This window comes from Triplophysa rosa, linkage group LG20 (assembly GCF_024868665.1).
Source record: "Triplophysa rosa linkage group LG20, Trosa_1v2, whole genome shotgun sequence".
Classification (NCBI taxonomy): Eukaryota; Metazoa; Chordata; class Actinopteri; order Cypriniformes; family Nemacheilidae; genus Triplophysa; species Triplophysa rosa.
In genome coordinates this window covers 7,722,475-7,735,361 of record NC_079909.1, presented here as the reverse complement: position 1 = coordinate 7,735,361, position 12,887 = coordinate 7,722,475, and the positions used below count along the sequence as shown (strand labels likewise).

At 39.2% G+C, this 12,887-nt stretch overlaps 2 protein-coding genes across 3 annotated transcripts; both read left to right on the top strand.

The window, feature by feature from the left end:
- Window positions 1–390: 390 nt before the first annotated feature.
- On the top strand, window positions 391–4,871 carry si:dkey-13m1.5 (uncharacterized). Its single transcript, XM_057362715.1, has 9 exons — window positions 391–604; window positions 1,454–1,967; window positions 2,050–2,165; window positions 2,299–2,387; window positions 2,645–2,769; window positions 3,851–3,957; window positions 4,084–4,273; window positions 4,496–4,584; window positions 4,726–4,871. Exons 2-9 carry the CDS (start codon window positions 1,463–1,465, stop codon window positions 4,864–4,866), a joined length of 1,362 nt encoding a protein of 453 aa, XP_057218698.1. The 5' UTR covers window positions 391–604; window positions 1,454–1,462; the 3' UTR covers window positions 4,867–4,871.
- A 1,579-nt stretch (window positions 4,872–6,450) lies between these two features.
- On the top strand, window positions 6,451–12,806 carry arrdc2 (arrestin domain containing 2). 2 transcript variants are annotated; one of them, XM_057362561.1, is made up of 8 exons: window positions 6,451–6,757; window positions 10,208–10,277; window positions 10,362–10,509; window positions 10,592–10,694; window positions 10,778–11,034; window positions 11,111–11,273; window positions 11,356–11,510; window positions 11,598–12,806. In XM_057362561.1, exons 1-8 carry the CDS (start codon window positions 6,499–6,501, stop codon window positions 11,649–11,651), a joined length of 1,209 nt encoding a protein of 402 aa, XP_057218544.1. In that variant the 5' UTR covers window positions 6,451–6,498; the 3' UTR covers window positions 11,652–12,806. The 2 variants fall into 2 exon arrangements, with proteins under 2 accessions (XP_057218544.1, XP_057218542.1); XM_057362559.1 differs by lacking the exon at window positions 6,451–6,757 and adding an exon at window positions 9,068–9,704.
- Window positions 12,807–12,887: the final 81 nt, after the last annotated feature.

Sequence of the window (12,887 nt, the reverse complement as noted above, 5' to 3'; positions counted from 1 at the left end):
TAAATTCATAAAAAATATCAAGTAATACGCTGTCATTGAATATAGTAACTTTAAATCTTATGAATAAATAAATAAAATGTTCTGCACATTGTTGGACATTTGTATTGCTATGGTTTTGAAGGAAATGCTATTTTACATTTTAAATATTTGTAAGAAATGTTGTTTTTCATTGGGGAAGGATGAGCGGGGACAGTCGTGAAATATACAGTTGGTAAATAGCCTTTGCAAACATGCAAAATTTTATGTATGCCTTTTTAGTGTGTTTGATGACACTTATAATGTTTAGAAGCACTCGCACGGCTGTTTTACTCACTACTGCCACCTAGCGATGAATTAAAGTTCTGAGTATAAAAAGAGAAACAGGTATGACTGATACTGTATACAAAGACATGAAAGGTTCGACGTGTTACCAAAATGTAAACTACTACGACAAGTAAATTCTAAATAAGAGGCGTGTTTAATGTAAATATCATGAATAAAGGCTCGCTAGCGGTTGTCTTGGGAAACCCTTAATAATTAATGTCTCCACAACAAATTGAAAAGTCTTTGACCCCCTGCCCTTGGTGCTCCGCTCCGTTTGGACAGAACTGTACAGAACACCGAGGTAAATATTGTTTCATTATTTTAGTGTGCATTATTATTGAGATAAATAACAAAACACGTTTTAAATGTTAATTTATATATTACATTAAATTAAAATAGGTAGCCTATAGCCTACTTGTAGACAAAGGTTCAGCTAATGAACTATGTGAGGGAACAGCTTTTATGAAAAATGGCTTTACTTAAAATGGCATTTTATTTACTTAATAACTTGTGTCAAATACACAATTAATTTCAATTAGATGCATTTAACAACAGCGAAACGTCTTCTCTGTATTCAAAAAACCCAGTTCCTGAATTCCTCAAGCATTTATAACCATGTTCTTAGATATAAAATACCATCATATCATGTAGATCAGTTAACACAATACATTGAACAAAGATTAAAATGATTTATTCCAAAATAACAAAAACTTATTTGATTAACTTATCTGATGTTGTTGACTTAAGGCTAAAATACACTGTCAACATTTTGTAAAATACAAAAGACTTTTGCTCAGATTTTCAGTCTGGACTTGTTGCAGAAAGTCTGTGCCAGTCTGCAGATTTGACCAGTATCTGAAACTTTCAAAAAGTCTGCAAGTGTATGATGATGTGTAGTTTAAAAAAACTCTGTTCAGATTTTAAAAGTCTTGTAGTGTATTCCAGCCATAACTTGACAACAAATTAAAAAAACGGACTATTTTACAGTTTAGGTGACATTGAATTGTTTTCTTGACAGTAATAAAGTACTGTCAGATATAAGCGCTTCAAGACACAAGCTGGATTTCTGCACAGCTGTTTTAAACCTTTAAATAGATTGTGATTTTTCATATCTATTTAAGAAAATCTGTAAAACTACTATTCTCTACAGCAAGCTCTAATGGAGGTCCATGGCTCCAGAATATCAAATGTGCCGTTTTGGATCGGAAGTGGTGGTGACGGACCAGATGACACGTATGAAACTACTTTCCAGAAGCACTTTAAATATTTGGAGACCACCCTGCCAAAAAGGAAGACCCTTGCTCCTCCTGTCTCTCCAAACTTCCATCACAGAGACCTGAAACGTATCAGAGAACACCAGACAGAAACTTCATCGTCCTTTCCTCCACATCAACCAGTCCCTGTCATTCAACCAAAGCAAACTCACGCAACCATGCACAGCACCGATTTCAAAGTACATTCTGACAGCAAAAGTGAAACATTTCGTACTACTACTACTGAGGACTTCCAGCACCTGCCCACATCTGTAACCAAGACTGTTCTTCCCATCACATCAGTCTGGACAAATCTACCAAAAGGCAAATATCCGCAACCCACTTACAGATCATGTTATATCAAGCATGAAGTTCCCCCAGTCCTCAAAGCAAAGCCAATGGAGAACACAGGTCAGTAACACATACTTTCTCTCTCTCTTTCACGTCCTGCTGATGTTTAGTTTTCGATTATATTTTTTTGTTTATCAATAAGGTGTTGGGTCCACGCTTACCGAGGACAAAAATAGCAAGTTTGTGATTTCCAGTTATAATGAGCAGTTTCAGAACAGATGGTGTCCTCCACTTCCACCTCTCCAGTCTGTTGAACAGGTAAGAGAGTCAGTGCATCCATCAGCTGCTGGTTTCAGAGAGTTCTGCTGTTTGTTTGTTTACCTACCCATGTGTTCAAACTCAAGCACATCTTTGTTTTATTTGCGTGTTCATCCATTTGCAACGAATTCAGCATTCATCCTTAGTGATGGGAGACCAAGAAAAGATAACTGAAAACCAAACAACTTACTCTTCTTCCTTCAGACAGTCAGGTGACCTCAGGTACTGATGTCACAACAAATAAATGTTATTTCATACTTAAACGTCACCACTTGTTAGTATGTTGCAACTATGAATTGTAATGTGGCCCGCCTAACTAACTGTCAGGTTGCACTAAGACCAATTGTACCAACCTGCACAGTTTCTATCACCACTTACAGTTTATCCTAATAAAATGAGAATGATACTGAGATTTACAAGAAGCAAGTTAAAACAATTGAGCTAAAGAATTTTGGAATGTGCATTTTGTATTTTCACAGCCCTGCGATACTGAATGAACTTCTGCTTCCCAAGATAAAGAAACCTCAACCTTTCAACCTCCGAGAACTTGCTGATGATGAATGGAACACAACCACATCTGAGCAATTTCCTATTCGTAAATGTGGTATGTACTTTAATTGTATGCCATATGCTTTTTGTTTTACCAGAGACCTAAATTGTGTTGACTTTTTTTACATAGACATTTGGGTCTTTGTTCAAGTTTCTCTTGAAAATGCAATGGAAGAACCATTTTTGGCTGTGTGTTTCCATAAAGACCATCTGCATAACCTTGATTTTTCAAAACAATTCTTTGTAATGGGAAAAAAATCCTATAAAAAGGTCAAACATATTTTATTTAAGTAAACTTTGACTGAATGGCTTTTCAGGGAACCAAAAATGCCCATTTATTTTTGTGCAGGGTAAAGTGAACGGCAAATTCTCACTTAGAAAACAGCACAAACTTAAACATTTAAAAATTTTTAAAATTCTGTCTTCACACTCTTGTCATTACAGACCTGTATGACTTTATTTCTTCTGCAGAGCACAGAAGAAGATATTTTGAAGAATGTTGTTAAATGGATATTTCATCCAAAAATGAAAATTCTGTCATCATTTACTCACCTTCTAATTGTTCCAAATCTGTATAAATGTATTTGTTCTGATGAACACAGAGAAAGATATTTGGAAGAATGCTTATAACCAGACAGATTTTGCCCCCATTGACTCCCATAGTAGGAAAAAATACAATGGTAGACAAAAGTGCCCCAGAACTGTTTGCTGTCCGAAATTCTTCAAAATATCTTTTTTTGTGTTCAACAGAACAAAAAAAAATGATAAAGTAATGTTTCCTACTATATGGGAGTCAATGGTGGGCAAGATCTGTTTGGTTACAAGCATTCTTCCAAATATCTTTCTCTGTGTTCATCAGAACAAAGAAATGTATACAGATTAGGAACAACTCGAAGGTGACTCATTTTTGGGTGAAGTATCCCTTTAACTGGACCCCCATTCACTTGTGTTGCTTTTGTGTCCATACAAGTAAATTGGTACCAGCGCTGTTCGGTTATCAACTTGCTTTAAAATATCTTCTTTTGTGTTCTGTGGAAGAAGGAAAGTCATACAGGTTGAAAATGGCACGAAGACGAGTAAATGATTTATATTTTAGGGTGAACTATCGCTTTAACTCTTGTCTCTCTTGAAACCAGATCCTGTTCATTTGGTGCGCAAATACAAAAATCTGAGCACTGTCTTTGAGGGGGAAACATTTAACCAGGACAGAATTACGACAACTAACCAGTCCTTCTTCCCAGAGGTTTGACTTGAACCTTCATCCAATGTTAAGATTTGTATATCTTCTTATTTATGAGGATATAAATGAGAACTTATACAGTACAAGCCTGTTCTTTTTTTTCTAATTAAGATATGTTTATCTTCTTAGATAAGCCACATGTCGTTTCCAGTGCATGTTAAAGGAGCAAATCTAAGGACTTTGAGCAATGTCGAATTTGGGAGACCCGGTCTGTCAGTAACATTCTATAGCACAACGTCACATGAGCAGTTTTCTCCAAAAGAGATCGTCCGACCCAGACCACACACCTACCCATCCAGCCATATGCTGTTTGAACAAGGTCGCACTGAATTATACAGCATCTTGCCCTCTAGGATCAAACGTTTCAGTCCATGCTAGACCAGTATTTTTGCTTTTTATATGACATGACCACTTTGTATATGGGCAGTATTAAAGAGCTTGATCTGACCCTTTAGATTGTTTTCGTTGGCATGATGTCGTTTTAATATAAACAATATTATTTACCCACATCTAATATTTCTATGAACTGCTTGTGTTTTAGAGCCGAATCCAATGCTTACAACCATGCAAAGAGATTTTGTGCCCCAGAACTGTAGGAGACAGCAACTCAGCCCTTGGCAGCTTCAGCGGGTAAAATATTAACACTTCAATACAGATCAGCTCCTGCCCAATGCTTTTATTGCTTATTTTTCAGCTGAATCCATGAGAATTAAACATAGACATTGTCATGAGCTTAAAAAAGTCACCTTATAAAAGTCTTTGTTTTCCTAGGTTAAAGAGAGTCACATCAGACCCCAGCTAAGCACCTGTGACTTCAGAACAACTCATAATGAAGTTTTTGTTCCCAAGCCTTATTCCAAGGCATCCCTGGACAATCCACCTTTTCAACACATCAGTCATGTTTGTTTTTGACTTGTCAAAGAAACATTAAAAGTCTAAAATAAAGCATATTTTTTTACTGTCTTTGCCATTTCAAGGTCTTGTCATGTCAGAAATATTAAACGTATGCATGTAATGACTTACAATCGAGACGTCATTACCACCATCACCAAGGGTGATAACAGTTTTAATCAGCAGATGAGAGAGTTTGAGGCGTGTTGTGACAACAGAACATACCCTGCGTTGGTAGTTCTCAAGGTTAAATGGCAATTCATGCCTCTTGATGGTACTTATGACAAAGCATTCAATCAGTCATATTGGCATTTAGACCATCAAACGTGCCAAATATCAAAGAAGTGTGTCAGTGGTGTTTGCCCTCAGCATTGCATTCTCACAGTTGGATGGCACTCAATACAAACAGAACATCTACTGCTAGTTATAACCCTGAACAAGATCTCTGTACACTTTATAATAAGTATGTTATTATAGTGTAATTTTTCTAGTGATTAAGAAAACGATAAAACTGTCACAATCATAGAATTAACAAATAATAATGTAAATATACATATTTTGTATTAGCCAATACATTATGATAAAATAGCAAGTTGTCACTGTCCTTTTGAAACCTTGTATGTCCGAATTTGCTGTTCTTCAAGAAATGGTACTTTTTCAATGATTGCATACCGTGTTGTCAAAGTTGTCAAGCACTTTTTAATACTTTTCATTGGTTAGATATTTGCAAAACCGAGTGACAAACATAAAGAGTGACTATTAATAATGATTTATGGCAAAACATTAAAATCACGAAATATGGAGGTAGGCCTACGAGGTTTTTTAGAAGGATAGCAGCGAAATTTTCTGTCTTCAAAATGCGCGTGCGACTTAAAGACCGTTTCATCGGACGCGCGTGCGCCTGACCCCCAGTTAACTTCCTGTTTGTGTTTGGCTAGTTTTATAACTATTTATATTTGATTTAATTTATGTTAATATTAATTTTTATTTTTATTATAATTTTACTGTGTAATAATCGTATAAAATAAACGATTGGTTGGATTTTGTTGTATGTTCATTTTATTAAATAAACAATTTGTTGAAAGGGTCCTGTATTTGGTATCGTACATTGATATCTAGCGGTTGAGCTTGGTATCGCAGTCTACGTTCACAAAAGTGCGCATGCGCAGTAAGTTTTGTTGATGTTTTTAAGATGAAATCGTCTATAACGGACTATATTTAGGTGGTTGACTCATTACACACTTCCCCGAATCATCTGTTCGGGGCATGTTTACACTAGGGGCGGGCGGGGCTATAACCACAAAGGGGCGTGTTTACACTTGCGCTTGTTTCCTACTGGCGCAAAATCTAAAGCGGGCGTTCTCTCAAACAGCACACACAGTTTTACTCTCCGGTGTGTTGTTGTTGCGGTCTGTGACTTTGAGAAGTGCAAGGTGAGTACATGCTTTCGACTTTTCTGTACTTGTATTGTCGGGAATATCCCACAGCGATTTTTCAAACTGAAAAAAAAAACTTTTTAAAGATTTAATCGATAAATAAATGAATAATACCTCAGCTGTTCTGCTCGCGTGGGCATGCACGATTATTGAAGTCGGTCTCTTATCATAACAGGTGTGTGTATAACGCACACAGTTTTAGGTTGCTTCAAAAGCAATGGCTTTACAAAGTATTAAAGACTTTTCCCTCGAGCTGGACGGTCCGGATGATGCTGTGTACCGCAGCGGAGAGATGGTGACTGGCGTGGTGGTCCTGCAGCTGAACCGCGATATTAAAGTCCGAGCTTTGGGAGTTCAGGGACGAGGGGTCGCCACAGCCCACTGGCTGGAAAACCGCAGTGTTGGGGTGAACACCGTCTACAACGACTACACCTCCAGGATCACTTATTTCAGAAAGAGACAACATCTTATTAGAGGTTAGTGCATTTTCGTCGTTTTATCAAGCGTTTAGTCTCTGTGGTTTGTAGGCTATGGGTTTACTGTGGTTTCATGCACAACATGACCATGAGGTGTGTGTTCGTGCAGAAACGCGTGTAGTGTTCTTGTTCATGAGTCAAGACGAGGCCTTTGACAGATGGCACTGAAGTGATAATGCTGAGCAAGTGTGTGCACTGGTTAATCATTCATCTGTTTAGCTGGAATACACAAACCAACAACTGCACTTCATAAGCAAGGGTGATAAAGCTCAGCTATTGTCATTACAATTTGAAAGGCCAAATTATAAGGCCATTGAAATTTGTGTAAATAGGAACTTGAGAAGTAGGCCCACTGGTTTACTCCTTTACTGCTTTAAAATTAAGTAGAGAAAAAGTTTAAAACGTGATGTTGGAGATGCTGTGACAAACCTATGTATTTCAACATAACATGTTGCTGTATTACAGGAGAACAAATAAACAATTGAATCCTGGCAGTTCTTATTTCATATTGCCAAAGCACAAATTATGATTTGATTGTTTTTGTATTCTTCGTTTCATTATTCGTGGAAAGTAACAACAAGTTGCCTATAAACTGCAGTGTATTTACTGTTGGTAGTTGTAGTGATACAGGAAGTTAAGCAGTGTAGGAAATGAAACATTGTTTCCTTCAAATACGTCATAGTTCTTGGTCACATGTTAAATTGGTAACAACTTCAGTAGTAGTGAATGAAATGACTTTAAAATGAACTAAGTAAGAACATACACAGATGATTTGTATTTGGAAGCACATGTGTTTATTGTCTTATTTTTAGATTAAGGGATTTAACACTATAGCATTATTACACGTGACCTTTTGCATGGTCACAGTTTCTTCTTTGAGCCCTTTATATGTAAATTATGCTTATTTTATTGATATTTTCATGATAAAAAACCCTTGTTTTCAGTTTTAAACATAGTAAATCAAGCAAGTATGACTGATTCTGTGAAAAACCTGTATTCTTATTGGAAAAATACCCAACAAAATGCTGCAAAGTGCTGTTGAGCTTCAATGAAGATGTAAAATGTGAAAAGTAATTGTGTGAATTGCACTTTATAATTGCACCAGTACCCTTTCATCTAAATGCCTGATTGCAAACAAGGTCAAAAGTTATCAGAATATAAATAGACTTTCCTTTAAGTGTAAAGTCTAAGAGTAACGAGGCTGAAGGTAGAAAGATGGGCCATCAAAGTCAATGCTTTGTCAGGCATGAAAACATCAACTCACAATAATGGAAAGTATTCAAGGAAATACGATTAGGCAACATTCTTTATTTCAGAAACCTGCTTGTCTGCTGTTCTCATCTTTCTGCATTTTAATAATATACCAATATCAGCCAGGTTGATTATTCAGTTAATATTTGATTAAGAATTAATCCTTTGACCAAACAAATAAACAGTATATATATATATATATATATATATTAATGCATTTGGCAGACGCTTTTATCCAAAGCGACTTACATTATACTACTCATTTGTTTCTAAGTATGTGCAATCCCTGGGATCGTATCCATGACCTTGGCGTTGCTAGTGCCATGTTCTAACCACTGAGCTACAGGAATGCTCAGTATATATAAATGCTCAGGAATGCTCAGTATATATAAATGCTCAGGAATGCTCAGTATATATAAAAAATAATATCTATTTTGGAGTTTAAGACAAATACTTTTTTACATCAGCACATTTTGTAGACAGTATGTCACAGTTGTGTTCAAAGACTTTTTAGTATTAGTATTGTGTTTTGCTGCATTACTTCGTTTGGAACAGAACACACCACAGTATCAGTTTAAAAAGCTGCAGTGTTGTTTATCGTTATCTAAAACTACAGCTTGTGTCTTGGCAGCATAGAGACGATAATATTCATGTTGTAATGTGAATGTTACACCACTAGAGGGAGAACAAACCGCATCGGTAACAGAAAGACACATAAATAAATACTAAAATTAATGTCGCGAATCCTCCGCGAGGTGGCGATAGTTTCCCTGATGTAACAAAGAAACAAGTTACGTTGTTTGTTTCCTGTACTTTTATAGTGCTGTATTTTAAGAACATCTTTTGCAGTTTCGTTTAAACGCTTTTTCGCAAATGATCAGTTGGAAATTGCGTTTTATTATGCAGTTCTTTTTTTAATCATGATAAAGAATGTATCAAAAAATAAACACATGCGAAATTTGTATGTGTGCGTCTTTCAAAAATGCCTGAAAAGTTGCGCGTTCACACACACGCACGCGCGCACCTTTGAACGACATTACAGGTTCTACAGAAAGAAGCCGTTGTTGTTTTGCTAAACTTCACGGGGAGGTTCCTCTGGTTCGGGCATGCTCAGTCAGCTTGTTTTTGTCTAAGAACCTGTAACCATCAATCATCCGAGCTCTCTATCCACACCCAGTCAAGATGTTTATGAGCAGACAGCGATTTCATCCATAGGCCTTACATAATAAACTCAGCGAGGACCGCCCACAAGTGTTAAAGGCCGAGCTCGTCTATGTACGGCTTCAGTTTTGTTTTGAACGTCGAGCGTAAAGGACTTCACGGCACTTTGACGCACCTCACGCTCTTTGTTTGACCTGACGGTGTTAAAGGCGACATTTGACGTTCGAAGGCTGCAGTTAGGAAACTTTTGCAAGACCAAAGATGATTTTCGACAAATTGAAAAAGTTCGACATCGTGTTCGACTCGCCGGAGATGGACTGTCCTCCGGTGTTCAGCAGTGGAGATGTCGTGTCGGGGAAAGTTGTGGTGGAGCTCTCGGCGGAGAGTAAATTAGAGTCGATAAAGTTGCACGCGGAAGGTTTCGCCAAAGTGCACTGGACCGAGTCTCGCAGCGCCGGGTCCAGCACCGCTTACACGCAAAACTACAGCGATGAAGTGGAGTATCTGAACCGGAGAGAAGTGCTTCTGCAGGCAGGTCAGTCATTCGCGACTAGAGCTCTGTGCTGTCTCAAAATCTAGTCAGTACATTTGTGCATCGTAATGAAATCATATTTGAAAATCATTCATGAACTGCTTGAGCGTGCATCACCTTTACAACTTAAAGCCACGTCAAATATTAACATAAAAAGGCAGTTTGGTTAATGCTTTACACAGTTTTTATGGTTTCTGTATAAACCAATTGAGTGATAATTCAAGAGGCGTTTGAGAACAACATCCGCATTGCTATCAGCACTCGCTGTTCCATGTATGAGTTAGAATGATAGGCTGAGACGAAAGAAATGCTTTCATTTCACACCAGCTTCAGCTATGTGCATTTTATGAATAACTTAAAGTCGTCCTCGAGATGCTAAATGGTGACGGAAATGTTTTCCAATGAAGGATGAGATCTTTCTTAGTTTCTTATAAGTGATACTTGGTGTGTGTGAACGTGACGAATACGAAACTTGAAAAATGGGTCCAACCTTTGTTCCCTTTTAGATAATGGAGAGCTGACGGTGCTTTCTGCTGGGAGACACGAGTACCCTTTCAGTTTCCAGCTTCCAGAAGAGTAAGGGACTTGAGATGTTATCGGTGATTTTAAACGAAACGTTTGCAAGGATACCAGGATTAAAATCGCTGTTTTGTCTGTCAGGGCTCTGGTGACATCATTCGAAGGCAAGCACGGCAGCATTCGCTACTGGGTGAAGGTCAAGCTGCATCGTCCGTGGGCCACGGTCAAGAAGATCAAGAAAGAGTTCACGGTCATCGAGCCCATCGACATCAACACACCCAGTTTACTGGTGAGATTCGACAGCATCTTATGTTTTGTTACCATCCTGATGTCTATCCGGTTCTCCAATTCACACTTCTTTTTTTTCACAGGCTCCTCAAGCTGGAACCAAAGAGAAGATGGCCCGCATGTGGTACCGAAACTGTGGCCAGGTGTCCATCACTGCAAAGATAGACCGCAAGGGCTACACACCAGGTGAGGATGGAAGCACACTGTCGCACTTGAGACGCGGTTGGGTTTGTACTAAAGAAATGCTAACCGTCATTTGTGCGTTCTAGGCGAAGTCATTCCGGTCTTCGCCGAGTTCGATAACGGCACGTCACGATCTGTGGTGCCTAAAGCGTACATCACACAGAAGCAGACTTTCATAGCCAGGGGAACCATGAAACAGAAACTCGCCGTGGTGGCCACGCTGTGCGGTGACATAGTCGGCGCTCGCCGCAGGGAGACGTGGCACGGTCGAGCCATCAAAATCCCCCCGGTCGGCCCCTCCATCCTGCAATGTCGCATCATCAAAGTTGAATACATGCTCAGGGTGAGTTAGCTGACTAACATTTCTTAGGTTAGCGTTTCTCTCTTTTTCAATCTGACCATTTCATCATCTTCATCAGGTGTGCGTGGACGTTCCTGGGACGTCTAAGCTTTCTCTTGAGCTTCCGCTTGTAATGGGCACCATCCCCCTCCATCCGTTCGGCAGTCGCACGTCCAGCGTCAGCAGCCAGTACAGCATGAACATAGAATGGTTTCGCATGGCCATCCCTGAGCAACCCGAGCGTAAGTATCTTGTCATTAGCATCGCACGCAGTCAAATATCTGTCTGTTGCGCATCTTGATCTCTCGCCGTCTCTTCACGCAGCTCCTCCAGAATACAGTTCTGTCGTCACGGATGAACAAGCCGTCCAAAGCCGCACAGCGGATCGACAAGAGGAAGACCTTAGTTCCGTTCTGGAGCGCCCCCTTATGGCCTACGTCCAAGAGTTCAGATTACGCCCCCCTCCGGTGTACAGCGAGGTAAGCCGACGGTTACGTAACAATTCACTGACATTTTTATTCTCGTCACGGTGAGATTTCTCAACATTCGTTTCTTGTTTCCGTCAGGTGGATCCGAACCCTCAACCCTTGGCCATGCGTCCTCGCTGCATGACCTGTTGAACACTCTGCTATCCGAGCATCACGTGATGTTTGAAAAAACGCTGAGTTTTGATTCTCCCGGATGATTCTCTGAGACTGAGATCGGTTCGAGCTGTTCACATCCAAATCCACCATCTGTGGCTCCTGCAGAGGGCCATAGCGAGATGTCCGGACTGGGTGAGGCAGTGCGCTTTCATAATAACAAAGAGGACATTCAGGCCCGGCAAATAAAGCCCGTTCTGGTGTCCCGAAGAGCGATCAGATTCCGGTTTGTGCCTAGAACGGATTTCATAAAATTTGGAGGTGATGAGTGAACTGGGAGAACGCTCTTTGCAGAAGCCATTCAGAGATGCTGCACATACTGCCTTATTAAAGAACGCGAGAGTAATGTTTTGCTGGGTTTCCTGTGAATGAGGGGGTGACTCTCTCTTAACCAGCTGCCTTAGCCATTAGAGAGCCATGTGATGGCTCGAAACGTAAAGCCGCCCCACAACGCTGTCACATTTGGTGCTGATTCAAGCCAAAGAGATTCTCGAAATGCTCGAATGTGTGTGTGCGTTGGAAATTCTATGCAGAAGGGAAAAACTAAAGCTTTATCTGTGGGGAGATCGCACGTGTAAATCCTGCTCTTTCCCTTTTGGTAACCAACATCTCCCGTCCAGTTTAATGTCGGTGTAAAGCTTTTACCTGGTTCGACAGAGGTCGAGTCAATGTCCTCAAGGGTCTTAATGTCTCATTGAATGTAACACAAGGCTGAATGCATCTGTACGCACAGATAATTTAACTTTAGATTTTTTTGTCATTTTCGCCATTGGCTTGAGGCAACTCGCAATGTTATGCAGGGCTAGATCAGCCACTCAGTTTGCTTTACAAACAATGTGGAAAAATATAGAGCCATGTTCCAAGGTGCCTTTTTTGTTGTTTTTGAGGAAATGATAAATGAGTACAGGGATTATGTCACGTTAAGCTTTCCTACTGTTACGACTCCCTGAAGTGTCCTGACAGACATTCCAGAAGTACAAAGTTTATTTCAAGTTGAAAACGTGTAACTTCAGGTCGAAACACGATGTTAATGGCGTTTGTTTTTGAATTAATGTGTTTTGTATACTTTTTCATGTTGATGAGTATATTTTTGCTAACCACTTTTTTAAGTAAATAAAAATGTTAAAAGAGAAAGATGATGAATGTTTTTTTATTTCATAAATGTTAAGGTAGAATGTTTCCTTAAGATAAATTGAATCTCAGGAAGTACATTAC

Coding starts and splice junctions, on each gene's coding strand:
- si:dkey-13m1.5 (XM_057362715.1), top strand. CDS start 1,463: ATGGAGGTCCATGGCTCCAGAATATCAAATGTGCCGTTTTGGATCGGA. Junction 2,166..2,298: donor CTCTCCAGTCTGTTGAACAG/GTAAGAGAGTCA, acceptor CAACGAATTCAG/CATTCATCCTTAGTGATGGG. Junction 3,958..4,083: donor ACCAGTCCTTCTTCCCAGAG/GTTTGACTTGAA, acceptor TTATCTTCTTAG/ATAAGCCACATGTCGTTTCC.
- arrdc2 (XM_057362559.1), top strand. CDS start 9,431: ATGATTTTCGACAAATTGAAAAAGTTCGACATCGTGTTCGACTCGCCG. Junction 10,510..10,591: donor TCAACACACCCAGTTTACTG/GTGAGATTCGAC, acceptor TTTTTTTCACAG/GCTCCTCAAGCTGGAACCAA. Junction 11,035..11,110: donor AAGTTGAATACATGCTCAGG/GTGAGTTAGCTG, acceptor CATCTTCATCAG/GTGTGCGTGGACGTTCCTGG.